This window comes from Gallinula chloropus (genome assembly GCF_964237585.1).
Source record: "Gallinula chloropus genome assembly, chromosome: 9".
Lineage (NCBI taxonomy): Eukaryota > Metazoa > Chordata > Aves > Gruiformes > Rallidae > Gallinula > Gallinula chloropus.
In genome coordinates this window covers 4853984-4865621 of record NC_140094.1, presented here as the reverse complement: position 1 = coordinate 4865621, position 11638 = coordinate 4853984, and the positions used below count along the sequence as shown (strand labels likewise).

Sequence of the window (11638 nt, the reverse complement as noted above, 5' to 3'; positions counted from 1 at the left end):
CACCCCCAGTGCTTCCCCCCGGCTCCTGGAGGGCAGGATCCGTGCTGCAGGCGGTTCTTAGGACCCGGCGGAGCCGCTTCCCCCCCCCCGCTCCTCCACCTCCCCCCTCCCACACCACCCCCCCTACTCCATCCCCGCCGCTTCCCTCCCTCCCTCCCGCCGCCGGGGAGCGCGGCCGCTCCGCCCGCCCCGGGAGCCGCTCCGCCGGGGCTGGGGGGGGTGGGTGGGGGGGGGTAAAGCCACCGCGGGGGCCGGCGGCGAACCGCGACCGGGATGGAGCCGCGGGGAGCTTGGGGGCTGTGGGCAGCGCTGGGCTGCGGGCTGTGCCTGCTGGCGGGCGGGCAGGAGGCGGGCGGCGGCGGCGGCGGGCAGCCCTGGAGGCAGCTGATCCAGTGGGAGAACAACGGCCGCGTTTACAGCCTGCTCAACACCGGCGCCGAGTACGTACCGCCGGGGCACGAGAGACCCCGAGGGAGCCGGTTGTTGTTGGCGGGAGCGATGACCGGAGGAACGGGCAGCGTGCGGCGGCAGGTACCGGTGGTACCGCCGCGACCGGGCTCCGAAACGGTGCGGGGGCAGACGCGGCATCCCTTCGGTTTCGGGCAGGTGCCCGAAAATTGGCGTGAGGGACCGGTGGGCGACAGTACGGCCTCGCAGAGGGTACGGCCCGCTGGGCGCTCCCGCCAAGCTTCTTCCTCTTCCTCCTCCTCCTCCTCCTCTTCTTCATCCTCCTCCTTCGCCTACGCCTCCGTCGGGCAACCCGTGTACCCCCAATTCCCCTCCGCCCCCCAGTACGAGCCCTACGAGTCGGCCCGGGCGTACGACGAGGCATACACCTATTACCGCGGCACCGGCACCGGCGGGGCAGCCGTGGCTTCGGCGGCCGCGGGTACCAGCGTGGTGTACCCCTTCCAACCCCGGGCGCGCTACGAGGACTACGGGGAGGAGCAGAGCCCCTACAGAGCCCAGGGCTACTACCCGGCGGCCGAACGCCCCTATGCGCCCGCTGCCCCACAACCAGCCGATGGGCTGGACCGCCGATACTCCCACAGCTTGTACCACGACACCGGCGGTTCACCGGAACAGGGTGCCCAGGACTTGTACCCCAACCAACAGCCCGCCGGCCGCGGCGTCGCATCGGCTGACAACCTGCAAGCTCCTGCCGGGACGGGGCAGGGGGGTCAGTACCCACCCTATGAGCCGCAGCCACCTTTTCGGGCGCTGGAGCCTTATGGGGTTCCCCGTCCCGAGCCCTACCTGCCTGCCAGGAGCCCCGAAATACCACAGGCCGTCCCGGATAGCCAAGCCCGGGTCAGCGTGGGCAGCGTCTACAGGCCCAACCATGGTGGACGGGGTGAGTCTGAGGGGCTCCCCGGGGTGGGCGGCAGCTCCCTGGGGTGGGACAGTGCCCTGGGTGCTTTGTCACTAGGAGAGGACCCTCCTCTGCATCCAGGTCTGGTGCCAGTCACTCTCCAAGGATGCTGCCCTGGTGCTGTGGGGACAAATGTGGCCCAGTGGCCACCGAAGGGGCTGGGGCTGTTGGAAACCCTGTGTGTTTTGGGAGGGGTGTTTGAGGTGGTGGGAAACAGGGAGGAAAGGGAAGGCATGTGAAGGAGCAAGTTCCAGGCTTGGGATAGGGCTCGGCTCCATCCCATGTCATCCCATGCAGTGGGATGAGGGGGAAAACACAGCCCTTGAGGAGGGGTTATGTACCCTGTTCCAGGTCATCCCACCACAACTCCTGCGTGGGGTGGCTGTGGGCTGGGGATATGCCATGCTCCTGGGGTGGGACAGTGCCATATCCCAGGTCATCCAAGGGATGCCTCACGGCAGCGACGTCGTCACGTCACATCCTACTGACCCTGATCCTGATGAAATCCCGTGGCTTTTTGGCTGAGGCTTGCCAGGAGCATTTAGGGTGGTTTTTTTTTGTTCTGTGGTGAACTTGGAAGCAAAGCTGGAGGGCGTGAGGAGCAACAGCCCAGGGGGTGGTGGGAGGGGGAAAATCTGTTCCCTGCCTGTCCCTTGGGAAATCCATCTCATCTGGAGCCTCTGACCCGTCTGACCTTATAACCCATCCAGCCCCATCCCTGGTTTCTGAGAAAATCCTGTCCCAGAAGGTTCATACTGGGGGAAGCATTTCATCCCAACCCTGCCCTGTTGCATGCGAGCAAGTAAACACAGGCTGGGTCAGCCTGAGGTCTGCCTGTCCCCAATGAAGATGTGTGGGAAAGAGCTTGGGGACATGATGTGAGTGGAGACAGTCTTCCTCCAGATCTCTGCCCCCCTCTCCGGGCAAGGGATGAGGGGTGCTGGTGGTCCCGTGTCTCTGGGGGGCAGGGTGGCTGCCCTACAGATGACCCAAGGTGGCAGGGAAATGGGAAGATGCTTGCCAAGCTTATCTTGGCAGGCCTGTTGGGAAAGGCAGTGGCCTTCAAGGGTACCTGGAAGGTGAGCCAGGAGGTGATGGTGCTGTGGTTTTGCCAAGGGGGATTGGTGTGCCCATGGGTGGGGGGGGCCAACCCTCATCAGCCCACGAGCCCATCAATGGGGCACCCACCCCTCGGTGCAGGAGTCCCCAGCTTCCTTCTGCTCCTTTTTCCTTAATAAACATAAAGAAGGGAATAAAGACTGTCCTACCAGCCCAGGGAGGGGGCTCTCTGGGGCCACTCCAGCACCTGGCCTCTCCTCCAGGTCACCTTCTGCTCTCTCCAGCCAAGCTTTGTTTGGGGAAAGCTGTCACCTCCTTGGGGGAGGGGGGAGTGACACCAAAAAAACCCCCCAAACCCAACCACCCAAACCTGGTTACCTGCAGGGCCGCCCTGCAAGCAGGTTTCTTAATTGATCAAAACACTTTATAAAGCCGAATCAGATGTTAATTATGTGCTTAAGCTCTTTAAGAGCCTCCTAATCCCACTGGGCTCTGCCAGGAATGTGTGGCATTCCCGGCCCCTCGATGGGGCACCTGAGGGGGTTAATTAAGCAATTAGACCCCACCAACTTTTACTGGGGGGGTGGGGTTTACTGGGGTTTGCGTGAGCATCGTGGGTCGTCCACCTCCCCCCATCCCAAAAAGAGGAGGAAGGAGTTTGGGAAGGCAAGAGTTGAAATGGTTTCTGGCCAGGTTGTGGTGCAGGTGGGAGAGGAGCATCTCATGTGGTTTGGTCAGGAGAAACGTAGGGTAAAGGCAGCAGACCCAGTTTTGGCAAGAAGATGGTGAGGAGACTCTCCAAGTATTTGCATTTCCTGCTCACAACTGCTGCTGAAGGACCCAAGTGTCACCCAGGGTTGAAGCATTCCATACAAAGGTCTTGGCTGGTGAAAGCCAAGCTCACATGGCAGCCAAGCTGTGGGAGCAGATAGCCCACCCCTCTTCATGGGGTTCAACCAAAGTGCTGGTTCTTACTGGTGCTCTCCACACTTTACCCACCTCCAGGAGGCATCTCCAGGGGCTTCTTCACCCTGATTCCTCCCTGAAATCCCCCCATCCCTGTTTTCCTCCATCTCTAGCAGAGTTTGTCGCAGGTGATGGGGATTTCAGTGCTCACTGAGCTTGAGCTGTGGTGGCTGTGGTGACACTTGAGTGTGCCATCACCTGTGGAAGGGGCACAGGGATCAGGAGATGACAGTCTTGCTGGGAAAGTCTCCCCTTCTTGGGTTTGAGAATGGTTTGGGGTTGATTTTGTTGCTCTCTTCAGGTGTTTAACAACCAACCAGGGATCTTGAGAAGATTCAGTGGGGTTGGGATGGGGTGGGTTGGGACGGGATGGAGGGATAAAGGGGGGTGGGATGGGATGGAGGGATAAAGGGCATGGTGTGGGATGGGATGGAGGCATGAGAGGGGAGGGGATGGAATGGGATGATGAAGGGGAATGGTTTTTGGTTGGTTTTGTTGCTCTCTTCAGGTGTTTAACAACCAATGAGGGATCTTCAGAAGATTCAGTGGGGATGGGATGGGGTGGGCTGGGTTGGGATGGAGCGATAAAGGGCATGGTGTGGGATGGGATGGAGGGATAGGAGGGGAGGGGATGGAATGGAACAATGAAAGGGTCCATCCCAGTCACTTTGGCCATGTCCCCACTGCTCAGAGCCAACCCCTTCAGTGGTCCCCACATCTCTGGGGCTGGGAATGAGGAGGCAAAGCAGCCTCCCCCTCAGAAAGCTGCTGGAGCCGGGGGGTTTTTGGGCTGAGCCCCGCACACCTGCACAAACAGCCCGGCGGGCAGCAGGCTCCCTGCTTCTTTATTATTCTAATTTTCACGGGGAAGAAGTAGGAAATCTTCTCTGGCAGCTCCCTGGGGCAGGCCCAGGGGTGGAGGAGGAGGAAAACCAAACATTTTCTTGCTGTGGTTGTCCCTTTTGGGAGGCGATAGCAGGGGGCTGCCAGGCCCCTGGCTTGCGGGAGGTGGGGAAGCGCTGGCTCAGCAAAAAAGAAACCAACCCAGGATCAAGAGCTGCTCAGCCCCGGGCTGGGGACAGTGTGGGTCCCTGCTTTGCTAAAGGGACCTTTGGAGGATGAGGAGGTGGGATCCCACCATCCTGTTAACCCCCACAGTGCCGGTGTTTGCAGTGCTGCCTTGTGCTGAGCCGAAAAGCCGCTGTGAGACCCTATAATAACAACGGGGCCATCCAGGGCCAGCTCCATCATGGGGGTGGGGGGGAAATAAAACTCCCCCTTGGTAGAGGAGTCAGATTTCTCTCCAAAGCATCCAAGGATTTATTATAAACACCAGCGGGGAGGAAAAGCTGCTTTATAAATGATGACAAATGTTCCTCTCCTGGGCGGGATGGGGCTCAGGCTCTTTCTCTGTTGCTCTTTTAATTACTAATTAGTTTTTTAAGGTGTGTGAGTTTTTTCAAGGTCTCCCAAGTTTGTGGAGTGTTTTTTTTTCACACACTGATGTGTGCACCCCTCAGCACCCCCTCCTCCATCTCTCCCCCCCATGGGCATTACATCAGCAGCGATGACCAAGCAAGCGGGGCAGGAAACGAGCTCCAATGGAGTGACGTGATCTCTCCAGGGAAGGCAGGCCGGGAAACAAGGAGGCATTGTTCTTTCTGCCCGTGGAAAAAAAGGGAAAATAGGGTAAAAAAACACAGGAGGGAAAAAGGAAATGTGCTGGAAATGGTGTGGCTGGAGCTCCTCGAGGTCCCTGCGGATGAGGATGGAAGTGGAGCTGGAGACGGGGATGGAAAGAGGGATGGGGATGGAAAGAGGGATGGGGATGGAAAGAGGGATGGGGATGGAAAGGGGGATGAGGATGGAAAGAGGGATGAGGATGGAAAGAGGGATGAGGATGGAAAGAGGGATGGGGATGAAGATGGGGATGAGGATGGAAACAGGGATGAGGATGGAAATGGGGATGAAGATAGGAAAGAAGGATGGTGATGAAAATGGGGATGAAGATGGGGGTGAGGATGGAAAGAGGGATGGGGATGAAGATGGGGATGAGGATGGAAAGAGGGATGAGGATGGGGGTGAGGATGGAAACAGGGATGGGGATGAAGATGGGGGTGAGGATGGAAAGAGGGATGGGGATGAAGATGGGGATGAGGATGGAAAGAGGGATGAGGATGGGGGTGAGGATGGAAACAGGGATGGGGATGAAGATGGGGATGAGGATGGAAAGAGGGATGAGGATGGGGGTGAGGATGGAAACAGGGATGGGGATGGAAATGGGGATGAGGATGGGGATGGAAAGAGGGATGGGGATGGAAATGGGGATGAAGAGGAGGATGAGGATGGAAAGGGAGATGAGAATGGGGACAAGAATGAGGATGAAGATGGGGGTTGAGGATGGGGATAAAGTTGGAAATGGAGGTGAGGATGGAAACAGGGATAGGGATGGGGAGGGATAGGGATGGGAATGAAGATGGGCATGAGGATGGAAATGGGGATGAGGATGAAGACGGGGACAAGGATGGGGTTGCAGGTGAGAATGGGGATTGGAAGGAGGATGGGGATGAGGATGAGGGATGGAGATAGAGGGAAGGAGGATGGGGATGAGGATAGGGATGGAAACAGGCTGGCAAGCCTGCAGGAAGGAAGGATGCTGAGCAGAGGCTGTGGAGCAGGGCTTGGCTTTGCAGGGGGCTGTGAGAAGGGAAACTGAGGCACGAAGTGCCTGGGGAGCATTGCCCCCTGTCCTGAATCTTCTGGAGGGGCTTTCCTGGTGGTCCTGGAGGAGACTGTGTGAAAAGGTGTTGCTGGAGGGGAAGCACCTGCTCCAGCTGGGCTCAACAATGCTCTTGGGAAGTGAGGCAGCTCCCACCTGTCCCTACATCCATCCAGCTGTCTGCAGGTCACTTTGTCTCAGCCTCAAGCACAGGGCAGTGGCAGGAATTAATGGAAAGGAGGGATAACAGTGTGTGTGTGTGGGGGTGATGCTGGAAATAGGCACCCCTCTTTTGGGGGGTCATGTCATCTCCTGCCCCTGGCTGTGGGAGCTGGGGGGTGCTGGGAGACCCCAGTAACCCCTTGCACTGTGGCCACCCAGGGCTGGGTGTAATGGCTTTCAGGAGGACGGGTTGAGCAATCCCAGTGTAAGAAAATGGAGTTTTGGGATTTGCCAGCCAGAGCAGGGGGGAAGGGGAGGGGAGGGGAGGATTTTCCATCTGCAGCTTGAAATTAAAACAACGTGGCCGTGACTGGAGCAAACGTTCCCCACGAAGCCTGGGATGGCTGTCTCCAGCCTGCAGCCACGGTGTACCCCAAGCTGAGACCTGTCCCCAAGCCCTCAGGGCTGTCCCCATCCCCTGGCAGGTCTCCCTGACTTGGTGCCGGACCCCAACTACGTGCAAGCATCCACCTACGTGCAGCGAGCTCACCTGTACTCACTGCGCTGTGCAGCTGAGGAGAAGTGCCTGGCCAGGTAGAAGAGGTGTGGGGATGATGGGGTTGGTGGGGAGGGGTTGGGGAGGGAGGGTCCAGGTGGTGTAAAAGGGAGATGGGGAGTGGGCAGGTTGCAGGGGGAGTGGGGGGGATGTGCTGGTCAGGGGAGGAGGATGGAGGAGAGGGGAAAGGGAAGATGGAAGGGGAGGGAAGAAGGGAAGGGGAAGGATGGAGGAGAGGGGAAGGGGAAGGATGGAGGAGAGGGGAAGGGGAAGGATGGAGGAGAGGGGAAGGGGAAGGATGGAGGAGAGGGGAAAGGGAAGGGGAAAGGGAAAGGTGGGTGCTGCAGGGCCAGGAGACCTTGTCTCCTCTCCTCTTTTCATCCCCTCCTTTTCCATGGAGGAACCTCTTCCTTCAGAGGTGCTCGCTGGGGCTTTTCCTCCTCAGGGGTGCCAGGGCTGAACCTGCACCCCCACACCCGGGGAGGGGATCCTGTCCATTAGGACCAAGGGCAAGGAGGGGGTGACACTGACCCTCCCTGATGTCCCCAGCACGGCCTACACTCCCGAAACCACCGACTACGACGTGCGGGTGCTCCTGCGGTTCCCCCAGCGGGTGAAGAACCAAGGCACGGCTGATTTCCTGCCCAGCCGACCCCGGCACAGCTGGGAATGGCACAGCTGCCACCAGTGAGTGTCCCCACATCCCCTCCATCAGCCCCCCCCCCCCCACATACACTTCTTTTGGCAGGGCATGTGGGGAAGGCTTTCTTAATGGTGTTTTAAAGGTGATTTTAATTGCATTTCCCCCCCCACCTTTTTTGGAGGGGGTGGGAAGGGAAAGTGTGTATCACCTTTCTTCATGCCTACGCCCCTAAAGCCACCGTGCTCCTGTAACTTGTGTCCCCAAGGAGGGAGCTGGCAGGCTGGCCTGGCTCCGGGGTTGATGGGGAGCAGGCAAAAACGCATCTGGGAGATGGGGGGGTGGCTCCATATGGGGTGTCACCCTGGTATTGTTGTGCCTGTGTCCCCTGTTCCCCAGGCACTACCACAGCATGGATGAGTTCAGCCACTACGACCTGCTGGATGCCACCACGGGGAGGAAGGTGGCCGAGGGCCACAAGGCCAGCTTCTGCCTTGAGGACACTACCTGCGACTTCGGCAACCTGAAGCGTTACGCCTGCACAGCCCACACCCAGGTGACTGGTTTTGGGGGGGTGGGCATGCTCGAAGGGCTCCTTGGGGTTCACCCCACCCCCTCCCAGCACACCCTGAACCCCATTTTCTCCCTGCAGGGCCTGAGCCCAGGCTGCTACGACACCTACAATGCCGACATCGATTGCCAGTGGATTGATATAACAGACGTGCAGCCGGGGAATTACGTCTTAAAGGTCTTTTGGGGAGATTTTTTAGGGGCAAATATTACCAGTTTGGGGTTGGTTTGGGAGCTTCTGAATGATTGGGTTCATGACCACAAACTTTTTTTAGGTGTCAGCTCCTTGTCATGGTTTAGGCACTGTTTGTCCCTGCTCTGACTCGTTTTTTGGGGGTGTTTTTCCTTGTCTTTCACTTGTTTGTAGGTTCAAGTGAACCCCAAATACATCGTCCTGGAATCAGACTTCACCAACAATGTGGTGAGGTGCAACATCCATTACACCGGGCGCTATGTCTCCACAACAAACTGCAAGATTTCCCAGTAAGGAGATGTCTGTCTGTCTGTCTGTCCTTCCCTGGCCTTCCCTTGGGAAAAAAAAAAAAAAAAAAGAGAAGAGAAGAAAGAGGAGGAAAGAGAGAAAGAGAAGGAAAGAAAGGGAAAGAGAGGGAAAGAGACAGAAAGAGAGAGAGAAGGACAGAGAGAGAAAGAGAAGGAAAGAGAGAGAAGGACAGAGAGAGAAAGAGAAGGAAAGAGAGAGAGAAGGAAAGAGAGAAAGAGAGAGAGAAAGAAAGAAAAGAAAGGGAGAAAGAGAGAAAAAAGAAAGAAAAGAAAGGGAAAAAGAGAGAGAAAGAAAGAGAAAAGAACGGGAGAAAGAGAGAGAGAGAAAGAAAGACAAAAGAAAGGGAAAGAAAGGGAGAAAGAAAAGAAGGAAGGGAGAAAGAGAGAGATTGGAGGGTGGATCTGAGCAGTTTCATTCCTTTTCTCCTTCCCTTCATCTGGTTTTCTGCACCAGCATCCAACAACCAGCTGGATGTGGTCAGCAGGGGAGCTGGGGGTCGGCGTCTGCCTCTCTTTGGGGTTTTTATATTGAATTTCCATGTTATTTCAGGGAAGGAAGAAGAGCTTAGAAAAAAACCCACCCCCTCTCTGCCTTTGAAATGACAGTTTGAAATGTCTTTCCCCAAATCCTGACATGTTTGCTTTGGGGGGGGTGTTTCTTTCAGATCTTGATGGGAGCAGGCTCGGAGGGACATCACCTACCCCAGCCTCTGTCCCCTTCTCAAGAAAGTGCCTGAGCTGGCTCCTCTGTCCCACCAGCGACCCCATCAGCAGCTCCTCCACACCCTCCCCACACCCCCTAAACCTGCCATTTCTTCACGTTAAAAGGAGGGGAAGTGAGAATGACTCTTTGAAATCTTTTTTTATACTTAACTTTTTTATAACCACCTGTGGGTTTTTTTTTTTTCATTTCCTAAGGGAAACTGATGCTACATTTTAGCTGGAATAAAGGCACCCAGGGCCCGTTAAGCGCTGTATAAATGCTCTAAATCTCATATTAGCCATAGAAAGCTCTGTAGTCTTGCACCCCTTTGGTATTTTCGGGGAGAAGGGGGAGATGGAAGAAGAAAGCCTGGATTTGGAGGTGCTGCCCGGGCAGGGATGCTCGACTCCTTGAGGTGGCTGCCATGCTGGGATGTTCTGGTTCTTTCTGTGGCCAAAGGTGCTGGAAATCCTGTCACCTTATGTGGGGGGAGGGGGGTTAGAACTTGCTCCCTCTGGCTTTGGAAACTAGGGAGCCCTTAAGATGACTGGAAGTCTTGTTGTATTATTATTAATGTTATTATTTTCACAAGCTTTACAATCAGAAACCATTAAACCACGTTGCTTTTGAGGGTTTGGTGTTTAACTGGGGTCCCACCATGAAGGGCACGGGGCCACCGCAATGCCCCCCCCCCCCCAGTGATGTCCCAGGGTGGGCCACCACCCCGAATGGGATGGGGGTCTTGCCCGAGGGGTAACAAGGGAAACCCCATGGCTCTTTGCCGTTGTCCTTTCATCCTGTAAGCTGGGGGGCAAAGGGCACAAGGCTTGAGGGGGGGAAGGATGGATCGGCCTCGCCCAACCAAGACCCCCACCCCTCCCACACACACACACACACACACACACACCCCAAAAGGGCTTCTGGCTGCCTGCCCTGTCAGGGGAGGGGCTGTGGTGACATCCTTTGTGCCACAGCCCCACCAGCAGCGCCTGCCACCCCATCAGGGCCTCCCCCGCCCCTCCCCTCAGCCGCCACGTCCTGTGCCCCCCCGCCCCCCCCCGCCGCCATTGCCGGCTCCTGGCCCCGCCCGCTCGCCCCGTTCCCGCCGCGCTGCCATTTCCGCCCCTTTCCCCGGGGGGCGTCACTCGCTGGGCCGGGTCCATCCCGCCCCCATCATAGAGCCGTTGCCGTTCTCTCGCCTGGAGCGGCCGTGTCGCGGGGCCGGGACTCGTCCCCGCCCGGTCTCGGCTCTCTCCGGCGGGCAGCCCTGACTCCCTCCCGGGTGCGGAGCCGGGGCGGAGCGGTGAGGACACGGCAACGGCCGCCCTGAGCCCAGGTGAGGGACGCCACGGGGGAGGGGGCTGAGCGGGGGAAGGCCGAGGGCTCCCTTGGCCGGGCCTCCTTTCCCGGGACGGCTGCCTGGCGCGGCCCGGTCCCTGCCGGGGAGCCCCGGGGCCTCGCCGGGGCCGGCCCTGCCTGGCCCTGGCCCTCTGCCCGGCGGTGCTAGCCCTGCAGCCCAGGGACACCTCGGGCCAGCTCCAGCCCGGCCCCGCTCCGCAGAGGCAGCTCCAGCCCCGAGTGATTCCAGCTCTTTTCCCAGCCCCGCAGTCCTTATTCCAGCTCTGAGATTCCAGCTCCTTTCCCAAAGCAAAACCATTCAACCGACCTCAGCTGTTGATGCAGGCCAGTGTCCTGTGCTTTGGTGACAAACCCACCCCTTCGGTGAGGGTCCCACAGCCCTGACATACCCAACCCCACAGCCACTACCAGCAGCAACAGCTGGGGATGGGGAAAAGCTGCTGGACCTCTAGGGTCCTCCTCCCCCAAGGCTGGGGCTGAGCCTCGACGTGCCCCCTCCAGCTGGTTTCAGGTAGACATGCAGCACTAAGATCTTTGGGGGCCTGGAGGCACCCCCGGGGCTGCTGCTGCGGATTTTGGGGGGAAGGGGGAGGCCCCAGGGCCCGGGAGTGCTTGGGAACCTGGGAGCACCTGCCACTTGGAGAAACTAGCCCCAGGGCACGGGGGGCAGCAGCACGACCCCCCACACACACACCCCGGACAAACTCGAATTCACTTTATCGTTCTTGGTTTAAGCCATCCGTGTACATCGCTTTGTTTGTTTACAACAAATTGTCAACTTTACTGACAATAGCAGTTATTATTAATACCGCGGCGGGCCAAGCCCGGCCCCCCGCGGCCTCCCCGCCGGCGCAGCCCCGCCCTGGGGCTCCTGCCCCTCGCGTCCGCAGCCCCTCCAGCCTCCGCGGCTCAGTGATGGAAGCGGGAAGCAGCCCCCGGGACAGGACCCCGCAGCCCCATCACGCTACACAGCCCGCCCGGGCCGAAACGGCTCCCCGACCCCGGCACATGCCGCGGGCCCACCCCAATAC

The 11638-nt window shown here is 58.5% G+C and overlaps 1 protein-coding gene across 1 annotated transcript; it reads left to right on the top strand.

The window, feature by feature from the left end:
* Positions 1-273: 273 nt before the first annotated feature.
* LOXL1 (lysyl oxidase like 1) lies at positions 274-8531 on the top strand (the record flags this gene model as incomplete). The annotated part of the gene is made up of 6 exons (XM_084268109.1): positions 274-1354; positions 6764-6872; positions 7384-7521; positions 7874-8030; positions 8127-8222; positions 8412-8531. The coding sequence occupies 6 exons, from the start codon at positions 274-276 to the stop codon at positions 8529-8531; spliced, it is 1701 nt and encodes a 566-aa protein (XP_084124235.1).
* Between the last annotated feature and the right edge of the window lie 3107 nt (positions 8532-11638).